The 12169-nt window shown below is 38.5% G+C and overlaps 1 protein-coding gene across 1 annotated transcript in view; it reads right to left on the reverse strand.

Moving 5' to 3' along the window:
- LOC115796985 (butyrophilin-like protein 2) overlaps nt 1–12169 on the reverse strand; it is a 43787-nt gene that overhangs the window by 16010 nt on the left and 15608 nt on the right. The window contains exons 2-3 of the mRNA XM_030753479.1: nt 7272–7560; nt 6368–6383 (exon numbers count right to left, since the gene is read on the reverse strand). Of these exons, the coding sequence (XP_030609339.1) occupies nt 6368–6383; nt 7272–7560 (305 nt within the window). The remainder of the gene's footprint in view (nt 1–6367; nt 6384–7271; nt 7561–12169) is intronic.

Below are 12169 nucleotides of genomic sequence, written 5' to 3' on the forward strand. Positions count from 1 at the left end.
GGTTAGAGCAGGGATCCTCAACTCCAGGCCTCGAGGTCCGGTGTCCTGCAGGATTTAGATGTGTCCCTGATCCAACACACCTGAATCAAATGGCTGAATTACCTCCTCAGTATGCAGTCAAGTTCTCCAGAGTCCTGCTAATGACTTCTATATTTGACTCAGGTGTGTTGAAGCAGAGACACGTCTAAAACCTGCAGGACAGGAGCCCTCGAGGCCTGGATTTGAGGATCCCTGGATTAGAGAGTACCATGATGGCCCGCAGGCCTCTATGTCCACTTTAGAGTCTACTTGGATGTAATGTTTGTCACCTGGGTTTATTGAGGGTATCTAGATTCCTGTAAGTTTGCCTTCACGACACTTTCAGTTTCTGTTTTGTCCGGTTGAGATCGACTTGAACAGAGCAGCACTGAGCAATCTTCAACACAACTTTCTAGTTACTTCTCTGAAGGAGAGTCAATAAACTCTTTAACAGTGTCAATAAACAGTGTCTGCCACAACCACAAACAAAATAAGGCAACCTGGACAAATCAGATGGTGGTAAATTCTACAAAATGTTGCATAATTGAACAAATGGCAAAAACTGGAGTCTCAAAGGAGAGAACTAAATAACCTGATCCAGAGCCTTCATGTAGATACTTGTGGTGGTTATGTACTCACTGAAACTCAGTGGCCTTGGACGGCAACTACAAAACACAGAAAAATATACTTTTCACATCAGTCATGTTTGTTCTCCATTTTTTAATCCTTCCCTTTGTGCCAGGGTCACGACAATACAAATCCAAACACAAAAAGGAGCGAAAAAAAGAAATCTTACCTCAAATAATTTCTTTTAAAAGCACTGATGAACAGCCTCTGTGCTGCATTTCTTCTTCTGTCTTCTGTTACCTAAAACAGCAGATGTGGACTTTGAACAGTGATACCTTTCATTACTCAGCACTGGTTCCTGCAGCTGTAAAAATATTAATCATTACAAAGTTATAACCTCAGAGATCTTTTAAAGTCAATCTATTTTTGTTTACATAATCTTCTAGATTAGATAGATTCTCTTTTCCATTTTTATGTTCTTTGTGTTGTCAAAAAGTACATTTTTGAAGACGACAGCAAAACCTTGAGGAGAAATCTGAGCAGGGAACTTCCAAAAAAGCAGCTGACAGTCCAACATATCCCAGAGAGCTGCTGTCTCTGTGTGAGATGTTCAGCTATGAACTTATTGTGTCTCTGTGCTGATCAAATGTGTCCTGATTTAATCAGAAAACAAACAAACAAAAGGGTTCTTACTTCTGTTTTAAATCAGTATTTATAAAAATCATTTTCAGTGTCCCTCTCTGCTGCTCTCTCAGAAAATAAATGTGCAGATGTGGATTCCAGCTGTTCTTCAGAATTCAATTCAATTTTATTTATATAGCGCCAAATCACAACAAACAGTCGCCTCAAGGCACTTTGTATTGTGGGTAAAGACCCTACAATAATACAGAGAAAACCCAACAGTCAAAATGACCCCCTATGAGCAGCACTTGGCGACAGTGGAAAGGAAAAACTCCCTTTAACAGGAAGAAACCTCCAGCAGAACCAGGCTCAGGGAGGGGCAGCCATCTGCCGCGACCGGTTGGGCTGAGGGGAGAGAAAGACATGCTGTGGAAGAGAGCCAGAGATTAATATCAATTAATGATTAAATGCAGAGTGGAGTATAAACAAAGTAAATAAGGTGAATGAGAAACAGTGCATTATGGGAACCCCCCAGCAGCCTAGGCCTATAGCAGCATAACTAAGAGAAACAGAAGAAACCAACATACAGCTGCTACAAATGTGTTGAAGCAAATTAATCTAGTAAAGGTGAGTGTTACGGTGGGGGGCTGTGTGGTGAGGGAAAGGACCCAAATGCAGGACGCAACACACGAGTTAAACTAAAACTGCTTTATTTGCCTATTAACATGAAGCACAAAACCCCAAAATCTCTACCTAGGCAACAACACTCACAAAGCCTGGGAGAAGGAAAAAAACTAAATACTAATCCTGAACACACACAGCTAAGAGGGGACCAATGAGGGCAACAAGGATAACACAGCAATAATGAACAAAGGAAAACTGAGGGTTTAAATACACACAAGGTAATTAGGGCAAGTGAAAACAACAGGGAATGGCAGGTGAACCAAATGAGCCTAATGACACAGGGGACGCAAAACTAAACACAAAGCACAGGGAACACGAGACTGTCAAAATAAAACAGGAAGTCAGACAGGGGAACAAAGCGCAGACTCAACACATGGAAACACAAGGAACTAGAAATAACAAACTAAAACCCCACAACCCAAAGAAACCCAGAACAGAACAGACAAATGACACCCAAACAAAAACACACAGGGTCACATGGACGATGACAGTAAATTCAGTCAGGTTTTATTATGTTGTTTTTCTCTCATCCACAAACAGCCATCTGAGAGATGTCTGAACAGGTAACCTTCATGTCACCTCTCATATCAGATCAGGGTCTTTACCTTAAAATATAGAGCACTTCGAGGCAACTTTTGTTGTTATTTGGTGCTCTATAAATAAAATTGAATTGAATTGAATCAGCATCCAGTCGTTGTCTTGTCCACCTATTGTTAAGTTGCCCACTTGTTATAGCTAGTTGCAAACATAGAGCCAGCCTTGTATGGCAGATATGACTTTTGGTGGTTTTGTTGGCAAGTCTTGATTTTTGTCTCCAGTCACAGCTTTGGCAGTGCACATACAGCACAGGTGCTGTTCATTTTTTTCCCACAAACAAAAATCTCTAGATTTCTGTTAAACCAATTCAAAGCTGCACATTATAGACTAAAATGTTTCAATAAATTAATTCAATTTTATGACCCTTTTCTGTGGTATCACCTTCAGCCTGTAGATATGAATCCTGCACTGTTGAGTTGTACACCAATATGATAGTGTGAGATAAACAGCCATTGTTGCTGGACTCTGTATTTGGAGATATGGACAGTGGCACAAAAAGTGGGTATGCACTATATGCAATGCATGTGTTTAACAGCTGTGCATATGATGTGATCAATAACAGAGGCACGGCACTGATTAGGTGCCCCTAGGCAGCTTCATCTCCCCTCCTCCTGTCGCCCCCCCCCCCCCCCCCCCCCCCCCCCACACACACACACACACACACACACACACAATGTACCCTCTCAAGGGTTACTGTGTTCATGTTTGCAGATCTCACTTATTCATGGACCTATAATATACAAGACTTCTATTACCGGCTTTTATTTTCCATCATCCATTTTCAATTTCATCAAGCCTCCTCTTGATACACTGACATAACTTACTGACTGCCTTTAAACCACTTTGAAAAGCTTTTTTTCATACACCTCATAAAGTAGCTGTGCCCCTGGATATGGAGAGTCTGATATGGAAGTCTGTTGTTCAGCCATATGTTGCTGATGATAAACTGTGTGATTCTGAGCAGAGACGAAACTGTTTGTTTGTGTGTTTTTTCACAGGTTTTGTGTTTGAAGTTTAGACAAACAGGTGGAAGACTTCATGAAATGTGTCTCAGTAAGTGCGTAAAACTGTAATATAATAAATTCAAATTATAATGCAGTCATAAAGTAATGTGTTGTACTGCTGAGGCCACTTCTGCACAGTTAAGAAACTACAAGTGGTCGAGTATTTCTACTTTTATCCTTCACTGACTTTTATCTCATGATTTAGAGAAGTTCCCAAATGGTGTCCACATGCTGTTTTCTGTCTTTTTCATTTTGAAATTAAAGTTTCCTACATTAGTGCGCATTAGAGGGCCTGACTGCAGTGAAGAGGATAACAACATGTGTGAGATCCTTTCTTGTATGGAGCAAAGTGCAACAAACTGAGTTATAGGTATCAAATTCTGACTTGTGCTTTCTCTATCTCTCTCTCTCTCTCTCTCTCTCTCTCTCTCTCTCTCTCTCTCTATATATATATATATATATATATATATATATATATATATATATATATATACATATATATATATTTACACTTACATACATACACACAAACAGGATGGATGGATGGATACTTTTTAACACAAGTAGGCTTTGAATTGATTGGAACTTTATTACAACATACATTATTTCCACATTCAAAAGGCAAAGGTGAAGTAACAAAATTATTTAGTTGATGTAAAAAGAAGGTATTAAGTACACAGGTACAGTAACAACATCCCAACACACTATGTGCCGTTACTACATTGCAATAGATACCACCCAATGCTGTCACACTCCATCATAAAGCACCTTGAGGCGACTGTTTGTTGTGATTTGGCGCTATATAAATAAAATTGAACTGATTTGAATTGAATAAATAACTAGGTCACAAACATTAGAAATGTATTTTATTGGCTTTTTAAAAAGTGTAAAAATAATTAAATTTTTTTAATTTTAAAAATTTGATCCACATGAACAGATAATGTCATATCTATTTTCTGTTTTCATTTAACATAATGGCATCCTCAAAACAAATAAACAAATGAAGTAAATAAATACAAACATTTGCAGAAAAATGAATTGCATATGTGAATGCGATATTTTTGTATAGGGTTTGTAGTTCACTTTGCATTATTATATTATTTTTATTTAAAATAGAAAAAGACAATGAACAATTGTTTTAATTCATCCTGCTGTCTTCTCACTCTTCTTAGTCTGCCGGCTGCCTCGCTCGTATCTTCAGTCGTGTCATTTTCCAGCAGAGCTGATGTTGTCTCATCTCTGGATTCTGTGTTCTTGTTAGGAATCATGTTGTTTTCTTCTCCACTCGGTTCTGGTCCATCGTTACTGGGGTAAATAAGATGTGTGTTGTATTTGTCGTTTTGTTTTACTTCAGTAACACTGAAATATGTGAAAAAATGTCATGTAGTTGTTTAATCAATACACTATTGTTCCCTGTAGATTTCCATGAGTTATGGTTACAGCCCTGCTGCTTCTGTGCTCATTTAGACAGTCTGTTTAACTGTGCTAATAATAACAGTTCTTTCCACAACTGCAGATCCTAAATAGCACAGCTACCTATACTCCACTGCGTGGTACTGCTGCTAGAGAGAAACATTTAAACAGCAGATCCTTGAGATCTGGTCTAAGAGAACGGTGTGATTCCCATCAGGCCCTCTTGAGGCCTGAAGAGTCAGATATGTAAACATTTTTTTGTAAACATTTTTAATCTTTATACATTTCATTAGGTACACTTGTTCAACTGCTTTTTCACACAAATCTCTCATGAGCCAATCACGTGGCAGCAACTGAGTGCATTTATGCATATTGACATGATCAAGAAAACTCGCTGAAGTTCAATCTGAGCATCAGAATCGAAAAGAAAGGTGATTTAAGTGACTTTGAACATAGCATCGTTGTTGGTGCCACAAGGACCGGTCTGACCAAAATTGGACAACAGAAAACTGGAAAAACATTTCCTGGTCTGATGAGTCTCGAATTTTCCTGCAAAATTCAGATAGGGTCAGAAGTTGTCCTCAATTCAATAGAGCACCTTTATTGGAATGTGAGGTTCTCATCATGGATGTGCATCTGACAAATGTGCAGCAACTGTGTGATTTTATTAAGACAATTTTGAAGGTAAAAGGAGGTCCAACCAAGTACTAGCACCTAATATAGTGTAACAATTATGACAAGTTACTGATTGTACCCAAACTCGGGACAAGACATCACATTTCTGGCGTAGGACTCTAGAGGTGGCAAAAGTACAGATATTCTGTACTTAAGTACAAGTGCTTGTGTTAAAAATATACTCTGGTAAAAGTTGAAGTACTGATTCAACTTCTTTACTCAAGTAAAAGTAAAAAGTACAGGCTCTGAAATGTAAAAAGAAAGTAAGTAAAAGTAGCTCTTTGGAGGACGTTTCTACCTGCTATTTTTCTGTAAAGCTAACTGAACCTCATTATACATTATTGTAATAATATAAAATAATGCATGAGAATAAAAGCATTATTCTAATCTAAATTTTAATTCTAATGAATGCACTCAGCTTGAATCTGTTATGTAGGACACAAACTGTCAAAGGGAATTTAAACAGCTCTGTTCTCTGTGTCCTCCATAGTAGAGGGTGACTGTGCCTCCACCTAAACACCAACATGAGGATACTCAGGGGTTACAGTGGGATTCAGAAGGTGGAGGAACCCGAAGATCAGCTGTAGTGGCTCTGCATGGGGAGAAGAACCACAACTTTCTTCTGTGAGCTCCAGTAAATGATGTTGGTGTGCAGGCTGTGATCAGCTGACCTGCTGCTGCTGCTCTGAGGTTTACTGCTCTGTGTGGATGAAGTGAACTCACAAAGATGTAACCGAGTATTTCACAGCTCTCTGAGCTGATCTCCATCCCCTACACTGACAGCATACAGGCTGTAGAAGATGCCTGTTGAAGATGTTGAAGAACTGCGAGCACAACTTATGGATATCTTCCCCCAGCCCCCTGGCTATAGTGCTATGAATGATACATAAATGATATGGTTTTGTCTCTTTAATCTCTATGTATGCAATAAGCCCTGCACTAGGAGGAAATGCCAATTTGATTGTCCCTTATGTGTTATTGTTCCACCATTTAGACTCAGATCAGTTTGATGCTTGATTGTGCAGTGACCGGAAATACAAACTTCTTTCAGATGTTAAATCTAAAGTAACGAGTCTGTTTAGAAAATGTAGAAAAAGTAGAAAGTACAGATGCTTGTGTAAAATTGTAGGTAGTAGAAGTAAAAAGTAGTCAGACAAATAAATACTCAATTAAAGTACAGATACCTGAAAAATCTACTTAAGTACAGTAACGAAGTATTTGTACAGTTACTTCCTACATCTGTGGACTTCAATACATATTGATCACAGTCCATCAAGGAGAAGTTTGTTCACAGGTGTTGTGAGACTAAATGTTGCCTCTGTTGTGTTTAGAAATTAAATTTCACAACAGAGGGAAATAAAACCGCTATTTTCTTTTTACTGGAAAATGTAGCATGATGGCAGTTGACTGATATGTGATTGTATGCAGATGGAATTTTCTACTTGTAACAGAAGGAAAATAAATTTAGAACCTACCAGGCTGATTTGGTTGTAATATACCTTACAGCCCAAACAACTGCAGAAATATGCAGCAAGCCAACAGGCAGGAGAATGTTAATGTTGCCAACAAATACCAGATCCACCATATCGCCACCTTAGTAAAGTGCAAAATAACTTCTTTTTTCTTAAATAAATAAGACTAGACCTGTGTTGTTTAAATCTGAAAATTTGGTAAAATAATGAAATCTTTTACTTCTTATTAGTACCTGGAACATGTATGTGTGTCTCTCTGCTCTGGTTGATGTCCTTCTGTTGGACTCTGCAGATGACGTTGTTGCTGTGTCTCTTCTCCACAGTCACTCTGCTGCTGACAGTATAGAGGTCATCAGGACCTCTGAGGGTCTCTGTAGGTCCAGCAGAGAGGAGGTTTCCCTCACTGTCCAACCACAGCAGCTCAGGCTCTGGATACCAGCCTGCAGACTCACACTGTAACACCACCCTGCTGCTGTGATTGGAAATCACCTTTATGACAGGAGCAGAGACTGAACATGAGAAATGAGAGAGGAAAAAACAGAGACCCACTGTGTGCATAAAATCAATGAATGTTTGGATATGAGGCCCACCGTATGTATGGTACCAATCGAGTTTAGTTTTTTGAATCTTCAGGCATATTGATCTGAAAGCCATTTCTATAAATCAATAAATGGGTTCAGGACACTCTGCCAGCAATTCAGACAAACTTACAAAAGATGGTGACAAAGAAAAAACCCTCCATTTATGATGGTGCCTTTGCTGTGAAGCTTCCACTCTTGGGGTTTTGTGAGATGGACTGAATAAAGAAATCTGGTGATTTTGCTGCTTTCAGCACAGAAAAATCCAAGGAAAAAAATATTTTTCTGTCACAAAAAAAATGTAAAGGTGTAAATTTTCAGGGTCAGGTTTAACATGACTTTGTCACTCATTTGATAGAAGTTATGGTTTCTATCTATTTATGTGTGTGTGTGTGTGTGTGTGTGTGTGTGTGTGTGTGTGTGTGTGTGTGTGTGTGTGTGTGTGTGTGTGTGTGTGTGTGTGTGTGTGTGTCTGTGTAGAGAGAAAGGGAGAGAGATTACTTTAACAGAATAATAAAATATAATAAATAAGTACATTCAGCATAATTGGTGAAGGTTAAATACACTGACTTTATATAGAATTCACTGAAAATGCAGATCATGATAAAACTCTGATTCCAAACAGTTGGGATCTGTGTAAAATGTAAATAAAGCATAAAGCAAGGATCTACAAATCTAATAAATCCATATTTTAATCACAATAGAACATAGAAAGCATGTCAAATGTTTAAACTGAGGAATTTTATTATTTCATAAAACACATTAGCTCATTTTGAATTTGACATCTGCAAAACATCACAAATGAAGTTGGGATGGGGTAACAACAGACTGGAAAACTAACTGGTTGTAGGAACATTTTGCAAATAAATAGGATACTTAGCAACAGGTCAGTAACATGATTGCGTATAATAAGAGCAACTTAGAAAAGCACAGTTTATCAGCAGGAGTGATGGGCAGGGATTCACCAACCAGTAAAAACCCATTTCTACTAATTGTAGAATGATTTAAGAATAAAGTTCTTCAAGCAAAATTGCAAAGACTTTGAATATCTCATCATCTGTAGTTCAACAAGGAGAGATTTAAAAAAAAAAAAGGAAGAACTGAAACAGAATTTAATTAATCAATTTAGCAATTAGACTCCAATGACCCACTGTGATAGAATCCCATTGGTGATAGGATTTAGGATAGGACATCCTGAAGTCTAGATGCTAGTGGTGGTGAGGATGGAGATAGAGGCTTGGATGGGTTCTGACTGACCAGGAGGAGGTGGTTGTACAAATGAGAGCCTGAAAGGCAGAATGAGCCTGAGATTTAAAGAGCATGGGTTGTAGGCTGATTGGCTCGCTGAAGGCAAGCAAGAGAATGACTGGATGAGAGTAATGATGTCAATGCTGAGTTTGACATTGTGGAAATGTAGGAGAATGTGGGAGAACAGACTTGCAGCCAAACACCCAGGAAGCAAGCAGATAAGTGATTACAGAGCTTCCTTATTGAACTTACTCATAACCTTCATTACATAACCATCCAAAGATTCAGAAAATCGGGAGAGCTCTGTGTGTGAGGGACAAGGCTGAAAATTATTAAATGGCACTGATCCTTGGGTTGGGGAGGCCAAGGTCTGGCTCATCCCTGCACCCGTTCCTGTCCCAAGGGTGAAAATGGCCAGGTCACAACCACCACTTCAGCCTCTGGAAGCAGCAGTGTGCCCTGCAAGCCCGTGCATCCTGTGCTGTCAGAGTCACCTCAGCTTTCACCACCAGCAGCTGCAGTGCTGCCTTCAGAGTCATCTGAGCCTGAGGGTCCCAAGCTGCTCGTGTCCAAGGGTCTCCATCGCCAACTCCCAGAGGGTTTTCGTTGATGTCGTCTCCCGTCTCCCTGCCAAGCCTCTGGAGAGTCACCACTGCAGGACCCCCAGGATGCTACTTTGATCTGTTTGTTTCCAGCCTGGTGCTGCCACTATTGATTTTGTCCTGGCTCCCTGTGTGGGTTTTTGTCTTTGGTCTTTCTGGTCAAACAAAAGGAACTAATTTGTTTGTTTATTTGAAAATAACTTAGTTAACTTGGATTACGAAAAAAAATTCCAAGAGGTGTGTCACTCAGTGTTTCAGCGGTGTTAGCATGTTTGCATGAGTGCTAGCATGGTGTGTTGTTTGGTAAAAGAAAACTGAAAAAGCTCTACAGCACATGATCAGAGTTTTGGATCAGTGCTCTCTATGCTGGGATCATTGGGCCCAAGTGTTCCCAGTCACATGACCTAAACGCACCCATAAATCGCATGCAACACAAAACACACAGGCAAACATAACCTGCCTGTCCAGCAGCCAAAAGATGTCATCAGATATGACAATGTGGGATCATGCAAAGTCCATTATTTGTTTGTCTGCTGCTCATCACTTTTACTACATTCAGTAATATACTTACACATTGCTGGCTGGATACTAGTGAAGAGCAGTGTGTGAGTTTGGATCTAAAAGAAAATAAGATTAAAATGAGAATAACAGATGGTAAGGTGGAGATTATTTACCTATGTAATGTATGTCACTTAATATTTTTGCTTGCCTGTTATTATTAACTATGTTAAATTTTCATTGGTCACTAACAGAGATTGAATGAAATGATAATTTTTTAAAGGTTTTTTTTTGATAATTTACAAATATCATGGTGTTAGCAGTTTACTGTAAACTGTAGTTGGTCCAGCAAAAATAAAAATGCAGATGAATTTTAATGAAATATTGTTGCCTGCCTAACATTTGTTTGTATTTGTTTCTTTCCTTTTCTCCACTAAAGCCCAAACACCACATTGAGCAACATGTCAGACAACTCATCTTTGTCTGACTTTGACTGCTTTACCTCAAACATCGGGATTTCCATGAGCATTTCCTTCTTTCTCACCAAGATGATTGTTGTTCTCTTTCTCTCCATCCCCATCCTGTATGTGGGTTACCAACAATGGCAGCAGCAGCGCTCCTTGACAACAACAAGTCACTCTGACATCTTCACCTATAATATGACTGTCATTGAACTGATATTTGTACTGGGGACCAATGTTACCTTATGTGGGATATACACTAATCGCTCAGTGGTGATTGGAATAGGACTTTTTGGAGTTGCTTTTGCTTATCCAGGAGAGATCTTCTTTAACATTGTGACATGTGTGGAGCACTACCTGGCTGTTGTTCACCCCATCATCTATCTGGGGCTGAGACAGTCAGGTGGGGTCAGGATCAGAAACATCTGCATTGGGTGTGTGTGGTTGCTGTGCTTTGGATGGCTTGGTGTACAAGCTCTGTATGGCCCTGCTGTTCCCTATATTCCATATTTGTGTGTGACATTGGCCTCTTTAATTATTGTGTCTTTTTGTTGCCTTTCTGTTCTCTGTGTTCTGATTCGTCCAGGTCCAGGGGAAATGGGAGCGGACAGGAAGAAGATTGATCAGTCAAAGCAGAAAGCTTTCTACACCATCACAGCAATAATGGTCGTTCTGTTGGTGTCTTTTCTAGGAACGCTTATTGCAGTTGGTTTGAGCAACTCATATCTGCTAAGTAAAAGAGAGAAGTGTGTCACATTGTTGTCTGGAAACTGGTTCAATCTGCCCACCAGTCTGATTTTACCTCTAATGTTTCTACAAAGAAGAAGAAAACTGTCCTGTAGCTTTTTCAGCAAAAAGTAGAAGAAAAGAACTATATTAGATTTAAGTAGAATTCTGTTAGGCTCGTGGAGAGTGAGCTTCTTTAGGATACAACAGGTAAATCAGAACTCAGTTTAGATGAAGATGATCAGATATTATTCTACATAGTGTTAAAAAAAAGTTTTTTTTAATTTGCATAAAATCTGATCCCTTCAGATGCTGTTGTGATTCAATTTTAATCAAATTCTGAAATTTTTTCCACAAAATTTTGTAACAACCACCTTCAGTTAAAGTAAAGAGACCATGGAAAATGAAATGAAATAATAGCAGGTGTAAATTAAATAATTTGGAATTAGCAGGTATTGAAGTCCATGGAAAAGAATAATAAGAAATCAATGATGACAAAGCTGATCATATTTAGTTCTGTGTGGTTGTTTTCATTTTTTAAAAAGACTACATGTCTGGTTTATTAAAGAAAAACAAAAGATTTGAACTTTCAGTTTTCAAAATAAAACTGAAAGTTTTATTTGGAAAACTAAGTTAAGTTATAATTGAACTTGTATATGCAAGATACAACAATCAGATAATCTCATAAAAATTCAATTATTACTCATCTCATTATATATCATTATTCCACTCATGTCTATTTGTTTCCACAGATTATGGAAACATAGTCAAATTCTCCAAATGCTTGTTTTGATGCTTTCTGCACAAATGCAAGTCTTTATTTAGACTTTAAAAAAATAAAATAAAATAAAATTGTAGTGTAGAGATCATTTAGCTATGTATTAATATTTAAAATGTGTCCAACTCTGATTTCATGCCATACACACACATCCACACACACTCACACACGCTTGCAAATGTCCACCATCAGGTCTTGTCACTTCTCATACATTTGAGGACTGTTTA

Source organism: Archocentrus centrarchus, chromosome 18, assembly GCF_007364275.1.
Source record: "Archocentrus centrarchus isolate MPI-CPG fArcCen1 chromosome 18, fArcCen1, whole genome shotgun sequence".
Lineage (NCBI taxonomy): Eukaryota > Metazoa > Chordata > Actinopteri > Cichliformes > Cichlidae > Archocentrus > Archocentrus centrarchus.